General features: G+C 42.4%; 1 protein-coding gene across 7 annotated transcripts in view; it reads left to right on the forward strand.

Annotated features, from left to right (window-relative positions):
- Nucleotides 1–17,657, forward strand: part of ppfia2 (PTPRF interacting protein alpha 2) — a 233,186-nt gene that overhangs the window by 185,689 nt on the left and 29,840 nt on the right. For all 7 annotated transcript variants that reach the window (XR_007943621.1, XM_051951530.1, XM_051951543.1 and 4 more), the window contains 6 exons: nucleotides 874–1,006; nucleotides 2,044–2,261; nucleotides 4,845–5,085; nucleotides 6,424–6,453; nucleotides 6,606–6,736; nucleotides 16,956–17,137. Coding sequence is in view for 6 of the 7 variants with exons in the window: in XM_051951530.1 (XP_051807490.1) it covers nucleotides 874–1,006; nucleotides 2,044–2,261; nucleotides 4,845–5,085; nucleotides 6,424–6,453; nucleotides 6,606–6,736; nucleotides 16,956–17,137 (935 nt within the window). In the remaining variant the exon portion in view is untranslated. The remainder of the gene's footprint in view (nucleotides 1–873; nucleotides 1,007–2,043; nucleotides 2,262–4,844; nucleotides 5,086–6,423; nucleotides 6,454–6,605; nucleotides 6,737–16,955; nucleotides 17,138–17,657) is intronic.

Consider the following 17,657-nt stretch of genomic DNA (forward strand, 5'->3'; position numbering starts at 1 on the left):
GAAATGGGCAGAAGACAAAGAAGATTCAGTTCAGTTCACTGGCGTTTGGGAGCACACGGACAATTAGGCAACTGCATGAAATCAAGATGGCTCTGTGTCCAAACATTAGTCATCATTTGGACACTAGACTTGAGCTATTTCAGAGTCGAGCAGTAGAGTCAAGGAAAAAATCATGGATATTTGTAACATAAAGTCGCTTTGTTATCTGTGTACTTAAAGTGCTACGGACACGTGCTCGATTATTTTGCTTTATAAGACATTAGCTCCACTAGACGTAATAAAAGGCCAGATACAGTCCATTTAATGTGTATGTTACAGGAAGGAAAGGAGGGAATACAGATACACTCTGTCCAGGAGTGTTATTTTATCTCTCGCTGATGAAACTGCTTGTTCTGTTACACTATTGTTAGAAACACTGGTATTACTGATCCCCTGGTATCTATTCTCGGATATTTCTGGCTTCCGTTTCATGCAGTGTGAAGTTCTAATATTACAGTGGCGATGTGTTGACAGTAGCAGACTTAATCTCCTCCATAGACAAATGATTTGCAGCCATAGAGGCATGCAATACGAGCTCTGATCCCTCCAAAAGTACACTTTACACCACTTCACTGTGACTATTAGGTATCCAAACATGAGATTTGATTGGTTTACTGTTGGCAAAATTCAACATTATCGAAAGATTTTTGTTGCTACATCTTTAAAATCCTGCTGCACCGCTTGTCCTGTTTTGGATTTATCTTAGACAGGTGCGTTTAGCACTTACAGATGCTGCTTGATTTTCAAAATAAAAGACCCTGAGTTTGCCAATAAGAAGCCACACAGAGCAGGACACTTTAGGCGCGATTTTGCTCATGAAAGTTTGCTTTTCAGGTCTCATCTGGACACGTCGGCCGAGCTTCGATTCTCTTTGGGATCTCTGGCTGAAACCCAGTCAGACCACTACCGCTCAGCCAAGGTCATCCGCCGGCCGAGGAGAGGTCGAATGGGCCTGCGTGAACCCAAGGTGAGGCAGAGCCCACTCTTCGATCTGCTTCTTTTAGTGTCTCTATTTGTAAAACTTCTATTTTTAAGAGCAGGAGCAGCTCTAGTGGTCAATTACTTCCTGTTTTCAGTTTTTTGAAGAAGCTCTTTGAGTTGCAAGTTGGCAAAGTCAGCATAAAACTTCCAAAAGGCACTCTAATTACTATTACTCTGCAAAACTGCTACTACCAGAAAAGCATTTTGTATCTTGCATCCATTGAAAATTGTTAAAACTTTCATGTTTTATTGCATTTTTAACTCAGTTCAGTATTAAAAGTATACATCAGGAGACTTAAAGGCAAGTCTAATGCAGGTTCAGGTTCTGTTTTTGTAAAAGCAGGTGCAAGCAAATGGCTAATTTTAGCAAAGTTTGTTGACTGGATAAAGAACACATTCACAGCCACAGTACATCAGGTCCGGCTTAGGTTGTGAGCATATTATAGGACAGTTTGGGCTTCAATAATGAGATCAACTCCTCTCATCTTTCTCTAAAGTAGCAGCCGTTTTTTTATGGGCCAACAGGGAAGAGTCCAGGCGGTTCCTGTCGAGGAGGTTTAAAGTTTTGGATCCTAAATATAGCATATGGCAATTCAAACAAGCACAAAAAATATGTGGTTCTAAGGAGAGAGGGTGTCCCTTTCCTTTTCCCTGTCTGAATTAAAGGAAAGGTTTCAGAAGATGCCAGAATAATCCACAGACATAGGCAGAAAAAACCCCAAAATATTTTCCATCATTTTGATCTGTTGCCTAGATTAGTGTGTAATATTAATGAAACCAGTAAAAGGAATACAGTTAGCTAATATTTAGAGGAATGTTTCTGTAAAAATCCCATGTGGTGTTTGGTTATAGGCGGATATGTGGATTTTAGGCCTGAAAACGGCAAAAATGTCAACTATGATACAAAAAGTCCCAGAATTATATATTGACCCAGAAAATGTTTTCATGTTTCTGAGCATGCTTCATGATTGAATATGTTTGGAACTAATATTTATTGTTTTGTATTTATCTGTGTGTCTGCAGGCAAAATCACTGGGCGAGCATGAATGGCGCTCCCAACAGCTGGGGGTCCTGGGGGGCCACCACTTCGAGAGCGACACCGAGATGTCGGACATCGATGACGACGACAGGGAAACTCTGTTCAGCTCCATGGACCTGCTCTCCCCCAGCGGCCACTCCGATGCACAAACTCTGGCCATGATGCTGCAAGAGCAGCTGGACGCCATCAACAAGGAGATTCGGTACGTGACGCACAGCGCGGTGTAAATTTAATCCAACCGGCCAGACTTATTGATTGACTTCTTCTGCTGCATTCCTAATCCGTTTTACTTGAGCCCTACTTACCACCTGATACGGTTTTAAGATTATGTCCTGGAAAGATGCAGATTACCTTTTTCCATGGGGAGATATTCTTTAACTTTGGCTTTTTCTGAACATTTGTGTAACTTATTTGCTCCTTTCTTGGCTCCTTGCTTGATATCTTAACTGAAAATCTACAATTTTAGTATTAAATACAACACCTCATTGATTTTGATTGGCTTGTATTCATGTGCTGACTACAGACGCAGGAAAATAATATTGCAGAGATACTACAAGAAGACCCAGTTATGTGATAATCTACCTTTTAGACTAGGAATGTCAAACTCATTTTAGTTCAGGGGCCAAATTCAGCCCAATTTGATCTCAAGTGACCAGTAAAATCACAGCAAAATAATCTAAAAAATAATCATAACTCCAAATCTTTCCTTTGTTTTAGTGCAAAAATGTTCATATTTATGGAATTATCTTTTTACAAAACATTATGAACAACCTGAAATCTCTTAAGAAAAATAAGTTTGATTTCAACATCAGTTTATTTACACATTACACTTTTACAGATCTCAGTGTCTACAAAGACACAAAGCGTTTAGTCACAGGCATGTAGATATTATTTCAGACAAAAAAACAGCAAAAACAAGACAAAATATTACAAAAATGAGACACAACGTTACAAAAACCAGACACAAAGTGACAAAAGTGAGAAACAAGATGACAAGAAATGCGACAGACAGCGTAAAACAAAACAAAAAAGAGACAAAAAATTAGACAAAAAAGTTGTAAAGCGACAAAAAAATGGACAAATGAGGCAAAAATGACAAAAATGTAACGTGACTACAAAAGAATAGACAAACAATACAAGCGAGGCAAAAAAAACACAGAACGACAAAAACGATACACAAAGCAGCGGATAACACGAAAGACAAAATGACAAAAATCAGACCAAAAACACAAATGAAACAAAAAAGAAACACAAAACAAAAAAAGACAAATTATTACAAAAATGAGACACAAAATAACAGAAGAATAATGAACAATTTAGTATTTTACTTTATGATCAAAATAACTTATCATGTTCTAGGAATTATTTAAAATGTGTAGTTGTGCAAATCTGCAGCTAATGTCTTCTGTGTCATTTTTACACTTTACAAAGTTGTCCCATGGGCCTGATCGGACCCTCCGTAGGGCCGGTTTTGGCCCGCGGTCCACATGTTTGACACCCCTGCTCGATATTTTTCTATTTCCATAAATAAGCTAGGAAAGTGCTACTACTTCTAAACACGTTTTCATGCAGGAATCTGTCCACATGAAGGTATCAGTTGTCTGTCGGTGGCTCTTTCTGTCTGCGAGCCAAACACTATTCTTGTCTACACTCGATGTTTTGGGAAATGTGAGCTGCCTCTTGCTTGTTAATGCTGCAATTATCTCGTGCTGATAAGTATTCATATCCTCGGGCGTAACTTCACTTAGTTCTTTATTTCAAGGGCTGTTAATGCGCCTTGTGGTCTCTGCTAATTTACATCAGCGTCAACAGGCGCCGTGGCACATTTCTCTCAAGAAGAGTTGATTCAAATCTGATGGCATGCAGTGATCATGAATCTGACGAGTTGAGCTCTCAGCTAATTACAAAGCTACGGTTAAAATGGATAGTTTGACTTTTAGCCTGTTTATCTTACATTCAGCCTTTAATTAGTTTGCCCCATACTGCAGGTATTTAAGGGAGTTAGTTGTGTAAATCTCCAGAAATCCACCTTCAAAGACAAGGCTGAATTCTGGGGCAATGACACCGCTATCGTGATTGCCATTTGAGTCTTCTAAGAAATGCATAACTAATGTGTATTCTGCAGTCTGTCATCTCGTCCAACAAAGCAATTTTCTTCTTCTGTCACATTTTTATGTCAAAATTCCATAAAAATCAATTTAAAAAATATTTGTTTTACAGAAACCTGGAATCACCATGCAGGATATTTTTCAAGTACCCACAGGTGTTGCCCATACCGGGAGAAAATGTTGCTTCTACGTATTAGAGATATGTGACTGCTTTAGTGTGCTCTGTGTAAACACTGCCTGCAGTTCAACTGAAAAGTCTCTGAATTTTTGTCAAGTGACTGATGGTCACAGCTGTGTCAGTAGTGGCTTACCAGTTCCATAGAGAAGTACAGAATTGTTTTGTTTTTTCAAGAATCTGATTAAAGTAGTTCTTTTTTTTTTAGTGATTTCGATAAAATATGTCAATTTTAGCCATAGGTTTGTTTGAAGTTTCATGACTGAATGGAAAATCACAGATGAGTAGTTCAAGGACTGTCAGAAAGTTCAACAACCAACAATGCTCTGTGGTTTTAGCATTTCTGGTTTTAAAAAAATCATGTAATTATTGCAGTTTTGCAAAGATAACATGTCTTACAGACATATTAGTGGGTGTAGCGGTCAGACAGTTTAGTCAAGCCGGAGATGATCACAGTTTGGTTGTTCTTTCAGCTCTGACTAACTTCTCCTCCTCTTCTCAGGCTGATCCAGGAAGAGAAGGAGTCCACGGAGCTGCGGGCGGAGGAGATCGAGAACCGGGTGGCCAGCGTCAGCCTGGAGGGCCTCAACCTGGCTCGAATGCACCACCACGGAGCCTCCATCACTGCCTCAGCCACCGCCTCCTCCCTGGCCTCCTCCTCCCCTCCCAGCGGACACTCCACCCCCAAGCTGGACCCTCGGAGCCCCGCCCGCGACATGGAGCGCATGGGGGTCATGACACTGGTAAGTGACCGTCACAACCCCAACAAAGCTCCAAAACTCATTTTCATCTGTGGGTGTTCAAATAATTACGTTTTTAACTGTTGCTCCACAGTAAAGTCATACAATCTACTATCTATTAAATGGGCGTTTGGATTGAGAAAAGCTGTTTTATTCCAGAATATGAGTTACCAGCTGATTAAAATTGACATCTTGGGGTTTGCTTCATCTTTTAATTCATTGTACAGCTCCTTTCATTAACAATAAATATGACTTTGAGTGATCTGTAACACAGATGCTTAACCTTGTAAGATGCAAATATAAATAAAAAATGAGCAAAAACAAAAAATAACTCCCCCCAAAATTTGGTTTGTATATGCATGTATGCGTAATAGAAGCTAATGTTTAAAAAATAAAATAATTTTGTAGAAAGGTATCATTAATATGGCTATGAATCAATGATAAATAATATTTACGAGATTTAGGACTAAAATTTTCAAATGTGCGAAAGAAGTAACTTCAGACACTTGAATATCAAGGAGGAAGAGTCTTTTGTCTTACTTTATGGTTTACTTGTCAGACAATGTAAAAAATAAATATAAATCAGTTTTGATCAGGACTTCATCAGCACATGTAGCAGTATGAAATGTGTTTTTAAAGATAAAAATTGAACAAATCTGCGCTGCCAACTGAATTTAGCACCATAAATTGTGACATTTTGTAACGCTGGACTATTAAATATATAATATTATGATGTAGTTGGTTGCTTCAGTCATGGCAAATATAAAGGAACAGGGTGGCAGAAGAAATCAAGACCATCAGCTGCTGTGTTTGCACTCTCCCTGCATGTTAACCCTCAAATATGGAGAGTTCATACATTTCTGAAGATCTGTATTAAATAAGCATGCAGTAAAAGCTGTTTTGTTCTCTAAACTGTCATCACGTAGCCGGGGTGTCAAAGGGAGAATACACAATAGCATGTTCTCCATCTCTAATGGTCTCCACGGCGACCTGAGGCTGAAACACTCCAGATGTGCCTGCCATTCTAAATATGTTCCTGTAACGCCGTCATAATGCGCTATAGCACGAGAAAGATGTAATGTGTAAATGTCTTCTTCACCCAGAGGCTTTCAAAGAAATAAGGTCTTGATTTTATTGAGCCGTCAAGTGACTTGTTTACCAATCCCTCAGCGTTGGTCTCTTAATAGATGCCCCGGTATACGGCAAACACTCACAAGCATCTAATGGTGCATGATATTTATACGAATGAACCAATTCTTTCATTTATAGCCAACATGCAGCGTATCAATGCTCTCACACGTGGATATTGACTGTTGTGTTTTCTTTCTCTCATCCATACAGCCCAGTGATTTGAGGAAACACAGGAGAAAGGTACACACAGTATTTTCAGTATGATTTTATTTAACCATTAGCTCTCATTTCCGTGGTTTAGCGGCTGCTGTAAGGACGCCGTGGATAAACTGTCGACTCGCAAGTATCCGAGGTCACGTGTAATGTCCCGCCGTTCTGCTCTCGTCCCTCAGATAGCGGCGGTTGAAGAGGATGGCCGTGAGGACAAGGCCACCATTAAGTGTGAGACATCCCCACCTCCAACGCCACGCACTGTCCGAATGACACACACACTGCCAGCCTCCTCGCACAACGACGCACGAGGGTAAGAGTCCGCCGTGCTCACGTTTAAAAGGCAGAGGTCATCGCATTGGTTACGAAATATGCAACGCGGTGCATTTCACATAGACAATGAATATGATGTGGGAAATTGGCAGATCAAGTGGACATGTACCTTAAGTCAGCTGGGATAGACTTCAGCCCCCCCGCGACCTTAATGAGGATTAATCGGTGTATAGATATAATGGATGGATGGATGGAAACACCAATGCTCCCATTTAAGGTCCCTTATGGGAACATCCATTTTTTTGTGTTTTGTGTTTGTTAAAAATTGTAAGCTGCAGTCAATTCCAGCCATTTTCAGTACAAAAAATCACTAATATTCTATTTGTAAATAAAAAATATGATGAGAAATACAGGGAATATTGGACGCGCATCGCGAGGTGCATTTCCTTGAAAACGACCGATTCGTGGATTATATACCGACTTCAAGACATCTTTTGGACAAAATATTTTACTGGCTTGTGTCGTCTGGATGTCCAAGGTTGGATTATGGCCGTTTTTTGTGGAATATTTTCATCTGTGTGTAATAATGAACCCGGAAATGTGAGTCGCGCTGTGTACGTTGAAGCCGTGTATAGAGAACGGATGGATGAATATTCGTTTTTGTCGGACAAATGTGTTTTTCTCACCCGCTGTGGTAATCACATCTGAAAGTGGTTTATACCGGCGGATTCATGAGAATCTAAGCTTTCCATCGGCGTATAGTGTTTGTATAATCGCGTTTGCAGCCTTCGGACATTCTTGAAATTCCTTTTTTTTTTTTTTTTTTTTTTGTCTGCAAGTCCGCTCAAAAATGACACCAACCACTCATGGTGCCACTGCTTAAGCTTCATGTGCAATTTTTTTTTCTTCTTTGTGACTGTGACCATCACCGGCCCTCATGGCAAATTAACCTATCATGTTTATTTCAAGCTGTTTTCTACATTATGCCATTGAGGGCTGTGCACACCCAAGTGAAACATAAAACAAACACAGGACAGACAGAAAGGTGAGGCATAGACAGTGTTCTAAGAGAAAAGGTGCATTTTATTTGTTTGTACTCTTTAATTCACACCTTAAAACCATTTACAAATCTAAAACCCTTCACAAACACCTAATGCGACAAAGTCCCAACTGGATCAATCATGAAGATGTCAGGAGGCCACAAGAAGGATAGATAGAGCAGAGTGAGATCCACAGACACTAACCCAGCAACCTCCACTGACTCAGCAACCGGAGGAACACACTCTATTGAGTTTTGGTAGGTGCCGGTGTGGTGGGTCTGGCATGCATGAAAACCTCCACCAAAAGGAGGGAGCTGTCCCCTCCAGCCCAAGGAGGTCGACCCAGCCCCCCCGCAGGAGCCACCAAGCGGAGACCCAGCCCAGGAGCCCGGAGCGACCCCCCCCCGACACAGCCAGAACCCCAAGGCCCGGGCAGCAGAACGGGCCATAGCGGACCCCCACGGCGCCCCACCGGCCCACAGCCCCACTTCCCCCACGACCACCCGCCCTCCCCCCCACCCCCCCCCCACAACCCGACCCCCCCGCCCCCCAGACCCCAAACCCCCGCCCCCCCCCACCGTCCCACCCCCCGCCACCCACCCACGCCACCCCCCTCCCCCACCATGCCGCCCACCCACAACCCACCCCCAACACCACCCCCGCCCCCCCACCAAGCCACCCCCCCACCCCTCGCCCAGCCACCCCACCCCACCCCATCCAACCACACCACCCACACCACCCACGCCACCCCTCCCACACCCAAATCCGGGAGGCCACCCGCTCACCGGAAAACAGCACCAAGGGACCGGGCAACGGCACCGAAAGGGCAGACGAGCCCAGCCCACCTCCGGCCGCCCAGAGAGACGTGACCCTGAGGGAGGGAGGGGAGGAGGGAGGGAGGGAGAGGAAGGAGCACCAGGGGAGGCGCAACAACCCAGGCCCTCGGGCCCGGCAGGGAGAAGCCCCGGAGATCACGCCAGTAAAACTATTGTGAGTTACCCTGTTACTGAGTTCACCAGTTCCCCAACTGGTGAATACTAGCCCTGCACCGTGAATGTGACCCACCCAAGTGTATATACAAGTATGTGTGGTGTCTTAGGATTGGGGGGTCGGTGAGGCAGAGCACAGGGTAACAAAACCCCCACTCAGCCTCACCGCAAGCCCAAAATGTGAATGTGTATGTGGTGCGTTAAAATTGGGGGAAGAAGTGTCAGGGTGGGGGCATAGACGGGGGGGCCACAGCACAACACTGCACTGGGGCCCATCCCGTCTAATGACGTCCCACCCCATAACCACCCACCCCCCAGGTAGTGTGGTGCATTAAAATTGGAGGGGAATTGTGGAGTAGGAATAGTACCTCTCCACCCCCCCCTAAGGGATGTGTTGTGTGCCCTATGTGTATATTTACAAGTTGTATTGTGCGAAGCTTGTGAAGTGATTTAAGAGGAGCGATCAACGGGGCCCCACCCAGCCAGGCGGAGGGAGGTGCGCGCGCGCCCAGTGCCCCCCCATACACCCCCCACCCCAATCCCCAACCCCCCACCCCACCCCCCAGCCCCGGCGCCCCAGCGGGCAGACGGCGCAGGCCAGGCCAGAACGCCCCGCGCACCGCACCCGGTCCCCCTCCCCCTACCCTCCTCCCCCTCAGCCCCCCAAACCCCCCACCCCATCCCACACCCGCCCTCCCATCCCACACCCATCCCCCGCCCCACCCCCCAGGGGGAGGGCGGAAGGCGGAAGGCAGGAGAAGGAGGGGGAGGAGGAGACGACAAGAAAGGAGAGGACAGGCAGCAGAGCGGGAAGACGAGGGGAGGGAGGGGGCGAGGGAGAGGGGACAAGGAGGCGGAGGAAGACGGGAGGAGGGAGGCGAGGGGGTAAAAAGGCAAGGAGGAGGAGGGGGAGAGGAGAGTGTACCACGGGGCACCCAGAGACCCACCAGGCCGGAACCGCAACCCCTAGCCGAAGAGCAACTGGCCATGCCGGAACAGCGCCGCCCCGAGCCCCCGGGCAACACCCCCGCACAGCACCCGCCGCGGGCACCGGGAGACGGCCGAGACGCATTGCGACCCAGCAGAGACCCGGGGGGCAGCGCCCGATCCAGACGGCCGCCAGGCCACCACAAGCGCCAAGGGAACCACGGGAGGCCAACGACACCCCACAAAGCGGCCACCCCCATGAAGAGAACACGACAGGCGACCCAGCCCGACCGGGCGCCAGACCCAGACGACCGCCGGGCCGCCACCCGCGACATTTTTAGTCGCAGATGGCGACCTGGCGGGCGCCCAAACCAGGCACCCGACCGAGCCGAACCGCCCACCATGCCCCCCCACAGAAGCAGCCACCCCGCAGGACGCCACCAGCCCCCCACGACCCCCGGTCCCCGAGGCGACCCGGCGCCCGCCCAAACCGAGCGCCGCCCGGGGAACAAGGCCAACCACATCGAGCCACAGGGGACAGCACCTGGAAGATTAGCCAAGCATGCAGTAACACCAAGTTAGCCATTCATGCATATAGACAGAGGATCCTGGGGAGTTGTTGACTGTAAGTTGTCGTCGATACGGCCCGCTCGATCCTGCTGACAGCGACTGGGTTCCTAACTGAAGACAATCATTAGTTACACAATGCCAACATACATAAGCAGCAACATATATTGGGGTGATGTGGTGGTTTACGCTAACAGGCAGAGTCAGGTTACCAGGTTTAAGTTAAGGTAGTTAACATACGGTGACCATGTTTGTATAAAATTTAACAACTGATTTTTATTTGAAGCAGAGATTTTCTCCATTGAAATGTGATTTATTAGGAGGTTCAACCAGAGATTAATGTTCAGAGATTGCCTATTTTTCCAGTTAACAAGGATTGTTTTTTTGGCAATGGCGAGGGCTACAAGTAAGGATTGAGATTGTTTGCGTGGTAGGTCCGTTGTTGTTAAGTCGCCAAGTAAACACAGACTTGGAGATAGAGGAATCCTGCAGTTTAAGATAGCGGAAAGTTTTTCTGAGACGTTGGTCCAGAAATTTTTTACGGGGGTGCACAGCCATAGAGCATGAAAATAAGTATCAGCAGTGTTCTGGGAGCACTGGAGACAGATGTCGGAGTCGGAGAATCCCATTTTGTTCATCATATATTGAGTAATATGTGTTCTATGGAGGATTTTGTATTGGATGAGTTGTAAGTTTGTGTATTTTGTCATTTTAAATGCATTATCGCAAATTTGAGTCCAGAAGTCTGGTTCCGGAGATATAGATAGATCTGACTCCCATTTAGAGATGGGTAAATGTATTGTATCAGTGCTTAAGAGTAACTTATATATTTTAGAGAGGGTTTTAGTTGTTGTTGGAGAAAGCTTTATGATTGCTTCAGCTAATGCCGGCGGCCGGAGCGTGCTTTGAAGTGTTGGGATTCGTTTCTTAATAATATTTTTAACTTGAAGATAATGTAAAAAATTCCCGTTTTTTATTTTGTATTTTTGAAGCAAGTTTGTATATGACATGAACGTATTATCTGAGAAGAGGTGGTGGAGATGTGTGATTCCATTCTGCTCCCAAACAGCTAAATGGAGCGGCTGATTGTTAACTTGAAAATCAGGGTTGTACCAAATGGGAGAAAACTTACAGGGCTCCAATTTAGAGTTTGCAATTTCTAATGCCTTCCACCAAGCGGTCAAGGTGGAGGAAATCATTGGGTTTTTAAAACAGTTATGTCGTTTGATGGATGTTGTAATAAAGAGTATGTCTGAAAGTTTGATGCTATTGCAATCCTTCTGTTCTAATTCTAACCAACAGTTGGCATCTACGGTAGGTTGTGTCCATAGAATAAGATATTGTAGCTGGTTAGCTAAATAATAATGCATAAAATTTGGTGCTTCTAGACCTCCTTCTGCTTTACTTTTCTGAAGAGTAGATAGACTGATTTTTGCTTTTTTATTATTCCAGTAAAATTTTGTGATAGCCGAGTCCAGCGACTGGAACCAATTGGACGTTGGTTTGAATGGAATCATTGCAAAGAAGTAATTTATTTTTGGTAGGATTTTCATTTTGATAGTAGCTATTCGTCCCATAAGAGATATAGGGAGATTGTTCCAGCGCTGTAGGTCATTGGTGATGTTATCCAGTAATGGGAAAAAATTTAAGTGAGCTAATTCAGATAATTTAGGTGAAATTTTTATGCCTAAGTATTTTAAGTTGCCTGTAGGGAAAGAGTAGTAAGGGTCCTGGTCTGCAGGACTCCATGAATTTTCTGTGATTGGAAGTAATGTTGATTTTGTCCAATTTATGGAATAATCTGATAACTCTGAAAATGTAGTTATTAAATTAAATACTTCCCTTAATGAAATAGCCGGTTCTTCTAAATAAAGTAATATATCATCTGCGTATAAATTAATTTTGTGTTCTGTTGCCCCAGAGCGGATTCCTTGGATCCTGACATCCTGGCGCACAGCTGTTGCCAACGGCTCAATGAATATCGCAAATAACAAAGGAGAGAGTGGACAGCCCTGTCTGGTGCCTCTCTGTAAGGTGAAAATCTTTGAGGCGATTCCATTAGTGGTGACAGTAGCTTTGGGAGAATCATATAGTGCTGATACCCAGTGAATAAATGACTCTCCAAAGCCAAGCTTATTTAAAACAGCAAAGAGGAAGGACCAGTTAACTTTGTCAAAGGCTTTTTCTGCATCCAACGATATGATAACTGCCTTTTTGTCCTGCCGCTGTGACATGTTAATCAAATTTAAGAGCCTTCTTACGTTGTTGGTAGAGTGTCGACCTTTAATAAAGCCGGTTTGATCATTATGAATAATTGTTGAAATTACTGTCTCTAGTCTAGATGCCAAGGCCTTTGCAATAATTTTAATGTCGGTGTTAATTAGTGATATCGGGCGATAACTTGACGGAAGGGTCGGGTCTTTATCTGGTTTTAATAAAAGTTTAATTGCTGCTGTGTTCATGTGAGGCCGTATGTGACCACTGGTTTTAATTTCTGTTACTAATCTAAAAAACAGTGGAGCCAGCGTTGACCAGAAGTGCTTCAGAAATTCGGCCGGAAAACCGTCTGGACCTGGTGCCTTACCATTAGGCATACTGTCTAGAGCACTGGACAGCTCATTTATGGACAGTGGAGCATCTAGGATATTTTTATGTTCAGTAGATAACTGAGGCATATTTAAACTACTGAGAAATGCCTCAATATGCTCAGGGTTGGGTTTGTTATTTTCTGAATACAGATTCCTATAATAATTGTAGAAAATATGATTAATTTCTTCTGGTGATTGCGTATACTCACCAGTTGTCCCTTTTATCGCTGTTATGAGAGATTTTTCCCGATTGCGTTGGAGTTGGTTTGCAAGAAATTTGCCTGATTTGTTATTATGCTCAAAGTTGTTGTATCTCAGTTGTTGTATTATGAACTCGGTCCTTTTGGATAACATCTCATCTAGCTGTATTTTTGTATTTTGTAATTCAGTCCATATCTGATTATTTGGGTTTGTTGTATATTCATCAGTTAGTTGTTTAATTTTATCTTCCAGATCTTTTTCTAATTTTTGATCTTGTTTCTTTTTATACGATGAATATGATATAATTTTACCTCTAAGTACTGCTTTCCCTGCTTCCCAGAGTAAAGATGGAGATGAGTTTGGGGAGTCATTCATTTCCAGATAGTCTGCCCACTCTCTCCTTATGATCTTATCGAACTCTTCATCTTTTAACAGTGAAATGTTAAAACGCCATGTAGGAGGTGGTTTAAAGGTGAGGTCAGTTTGTAAGGAGAGGGAGACTGGTGCATGGTCGCTGATAATAATGGGGTGTATTCTTGTAGAAGCTTTCTCAGTAATAGAATTATTTGTAAGAAAAAAATCAATTCTTGAAAATGATCGATGCACCGAGGAATGGAAGGTGAATTCCTTCTTTGTTGGATTTTTTAGTCTCCAGCTGTCGCCAAGGCCAAAATCATCCATATATTCCTCTATTACTTTAGCAGATTGAGATTGCCTTGTACGTGTTGTGTTATTGGAGCGATCTACTGATGGATTTAGGACTGTGTTGAAGTCTCCTCCAATGATAACAGTTGAATTTGCTGTTAAATCAGATAGTTGAGAGAAAAATGAATGAAAAAAGGCCGGATCATCATTATTAGGGGCGTACAAATTCCCAATCGTATATTCTTTATTAAATATAGTTGCCTGGATAATAATGTATCTGCCTTCTGAGTCAACTATTATGTCATTTAAAGTAAAAAGTAGCCTCTTATGAATAAGTATAGAGACTCCTCTTTGTCTACTGTTATAAGAGGCAGAATAAACCTGATTGAAATTTAAGCCAGTAAGTAATTTTTCTTCAGATTTTTGTAGGTGGGTTTCTTGTAGGAGACAAATGTCTGCTTTTAATTTTGAAAAATGGTCTAAGATTTTTATTCTTTTTGCCTGTGAGCGAGTGCCACACACATTCCAGGAGACCAGAGTTAGTTTATGCATATAGACAGTTTAAGTTCAGCCTTGGATGTATATCTATGTGAGCAGCTTCCTAATATTGGCATGTTATGAAATAAACTCAGTCTGCTGATAACGTTGGATGGGTGTATAGCAGGGTTTAAATCTATGATGGGTGTGGATAACAAGACTGTAAAACATGTCAAGCGTGAGCACAAAAAAACAAAGAACACTGGTGCCTCGACATATATAACACACAAAAGATTTACATAGGGAGTTTGTGTGGGGGGAGAGGGGAGGTGTGAGTTTAGGTGGTTAGGGGAAGTAGAGGGAGGGGAGGTAGACAAAAAGGTGAACAGAAGGGGGTCAAACATAAGACAGTGAGCCATTATTATAAGTAGCCATAGAGGGATTAAATACATATACATATATACATACCTTCATATATATACATATATATACACTATTTTATAGTAAATAAACAAAGCTCTTTCTTTTCACCATACTGATCAGAACAGCCAGGGAGTGGTATTGGGGTCCCGGTACAGTTGGCCGTCGTTCATTCTTGAAATTCCTATGCAAATTAGTAGGTGTACCGCCAGCGGTACACTGAAGTTTAACGGGTTAAGTAAACACTGTTGAATACAACTAGATAGCCTCCCAGCCTTACAAGCCGGTATGAATTTTACTGCGCTGCTTCATTCCAGCTGAGAAACCAACAGTCAAACCAATAAATCAAAAATGTGCATAATCCCGCCTTCTCACTGAGTTTCCATGTGCATTTTCGTTAACCAAGGGAGTCCAGTGGATTGTTTTTCTTCTAGATGGAAGTGTCCCCACAACAATAGGTAAATCCTTAATGTTAGAACATTGGGTAATCTCCTAACATTGCCAGCTGCTGGTCTTAAAACCATGGCATCATCTCACAAACTCGCCAGACACGAGTTTAAAACAGCAGTTCTGCTTTGAATTTGGCGACATTGCCGTGTGATTTGACCCCTGTCAAAGAGAGTCTTCTTCCTGAAGGGGGCGTGGCCAGCAGCAGCTCCGCTACATTTAAAGCTGCAGACACTGAAACAGCCTGTTTAGGCCAGGAGATATACAGACATGGTGAAATGAACTGTCTTCGCAGTATTTTGAGCTGAAATATTGAAAGACGCATGCTGTGGAAATTTGAGACTGTCATGAATTTGCTGAAAAGAGGCTCATTATGGGGCCTTTAATATCACAGTTTGTGGTTAGTCGTTGTAGTGCACCGGTGTAAAAGGAAATGTTTGCTCAGCTGGCTTTGTATCTTGGGTGAACATGCTTTTCTTTCTTGTAAAATGTCTGCTTCATGGACTAGTTTTTTTAACGGCGTAGTCATCTTAGCTGTCAGTGCTTTGGATGAAAATGAGATGAGTCAGAAAAACTTTAATAATCTCCATGGAGATATTGTTTTTAACAGTTGCTCAAGCTTGTGGTGGATGGAAATTATATAAGAAATGCAGCACAATAGTACTACAAAGTACTGGGATTGCATAACCTGGAGTGTCAGTGTAACAGAGTGGATGATATCACTTGCATTTGCCAGGTTAGCAGACAGAGATACAAACAACAACTATTCTGGCCTGTAAAAACTCCCTGGGAATGTTGTGTGGATGCAGCCCTGCAGCTAACTGTTCAGTATCTAGACTGCAGAAATGTTGTCTTTGTGGTCATGAAGTTTAATTTAACTGCAATTTTGCCATCAATAATATTGATAGACAACAGTAGTAGTAGATAAGATTAAGCATCAGTGAGGATAACTTGATTTAATAGCAAAGTTATGGAAAGCAGGAAATATTTTGCAGATTAAGTAAACAAAAAAAGTCTTTAATTTTAAGAATCAAGACCAAAGGCATTAAATAATTTAAAATAGCAGTCATGTGATATGGAGTACAGATCAGTCGGATCAGTATGTAATTGCAGGACTTTTTGTATCATAATTGACATTTTTGCTGTTTTCAGGCCTAAAATCAACATGGCCGCCTTTAACCAAACACCACATGGCATTTTTACACAAAGATTCTTCTAAATATATATATACAACTGAGTAAAATTGAAATTGAAAATTATTTATCAAGACATTGTAGTAAACCTGTTGACATGAAATGAATCCACACTAAACTCACTACTTTATATTAAATAACTCCGAAAGCCTTGGAGTCTTGTCAGTCTTTTCTTCAGGAGGAAATGACATCATGTGGAGCAGGTCATGTGATCTGGAATTAACACACTTCCATGAGAGGTGCTTTTATAACGGGAAACTTAGTTGAAAGTGATACAATTTGTTATTTCCCTTATAAAATTTGATATATTGCCAAAAAAGAAATATCTGTCATGATTATCTCCGCTTAATAAAAAGAACACAATCAAAACAATTTTTGAATAAGCTCATTTTATTATTGTTTAGCTAATTAGAAGGTGGTTGTTATTAAATCTGGATGGTTGTTTAGTTGACATTTTAGTGATATATTTAGATTGTTTACATGATAAATAATTATGGAATTTGTGACGACATGATCATAATTAACATAAAAAACATTAGTTTATTTTACTTTTAATAAAAATGTATGCAAGATTATATCCCATGGACTTCAAACGTCTCTCAATTATACAATGACCCAGTCTGCCACTAATACAAATGTGCTTTACATTTATTTAAGCTTTTAATCAGAATTCAAAATTTTGTATGTTTGAAAATTCTCCTCCAGTTGAAGTAAGGCTTGAACTTTGCCTCTAATTGTATTCTTTGTATATGTTTCTGATCTCAGGATTGTGGCCTCTCTGGAGGCTGAGGCCAGCGCCCTAAGTAGTGTAGCCAGCAGCCAAGACTCCCTCCACAAACAGCCAAAGAAGAAAGGCATCAAGTCGTCCATCGGGCGACTGTTTGGCAAGAAGGAGAAAGGCCGACTGGCACATCTAGCACACAGACAGGTCATGGTAGACCCACATGGTGAGTGGTCCTCTGATGGAAGCCTATACTATGTTTGTATTGTGAACTGTTGAACTGATTTCACTTTTTAAAAATATGCATGCTGTGTAAAATAGTCTCAATGTCCATACAGCTTGACATTTAAATAACTCATTTGAAATGTAGACTTGTGTTACTGCTACTAATAAATAGAAACATAATGTTTCTCAGAGCTGACGTGCATGAGTTTTACATATAAATGAAGGTTTATTCCATTCAAGTTCACACAGTGCCGGTTAATCGTGCCAGTGCTCGGTGAATCTCTCTGTAGTTCACAGTAAACCAAGAGTTTAAAATCTGGTTTCTGTGTCAACATTCCCACACTGGCATCAACTGGCAGCAATTGTATTGTTTTAGCCAAAGAGAGGAACAACCATAATGAAGATGGAGCAGGTTACAACAGCTCAGAATAACAACATAATAACACAGGAAACATTCACATTTGTGATGCTTTAGATAAAAAATAAATGAATTGGAAAATCAGAAGAAGCGTTACAGTCTA

This window comes from Acanthochromis polyacanthus, chromosome 1 (genome assembly GCF_021347895.1).
Source record: "Acanthochromis polyacanthus isolate Apoly-LR-REF ecotype Palm Island chromosome 1, KAUST_Apoly_ChrSc, whole genome shotgun sequence".
Taxonomy (NCBI): Eukaryota; Metazoa; Chordata; class Actinopteri; family Pomacentridae; genus Acanthochromis; species Acanthochromis polyacanthus.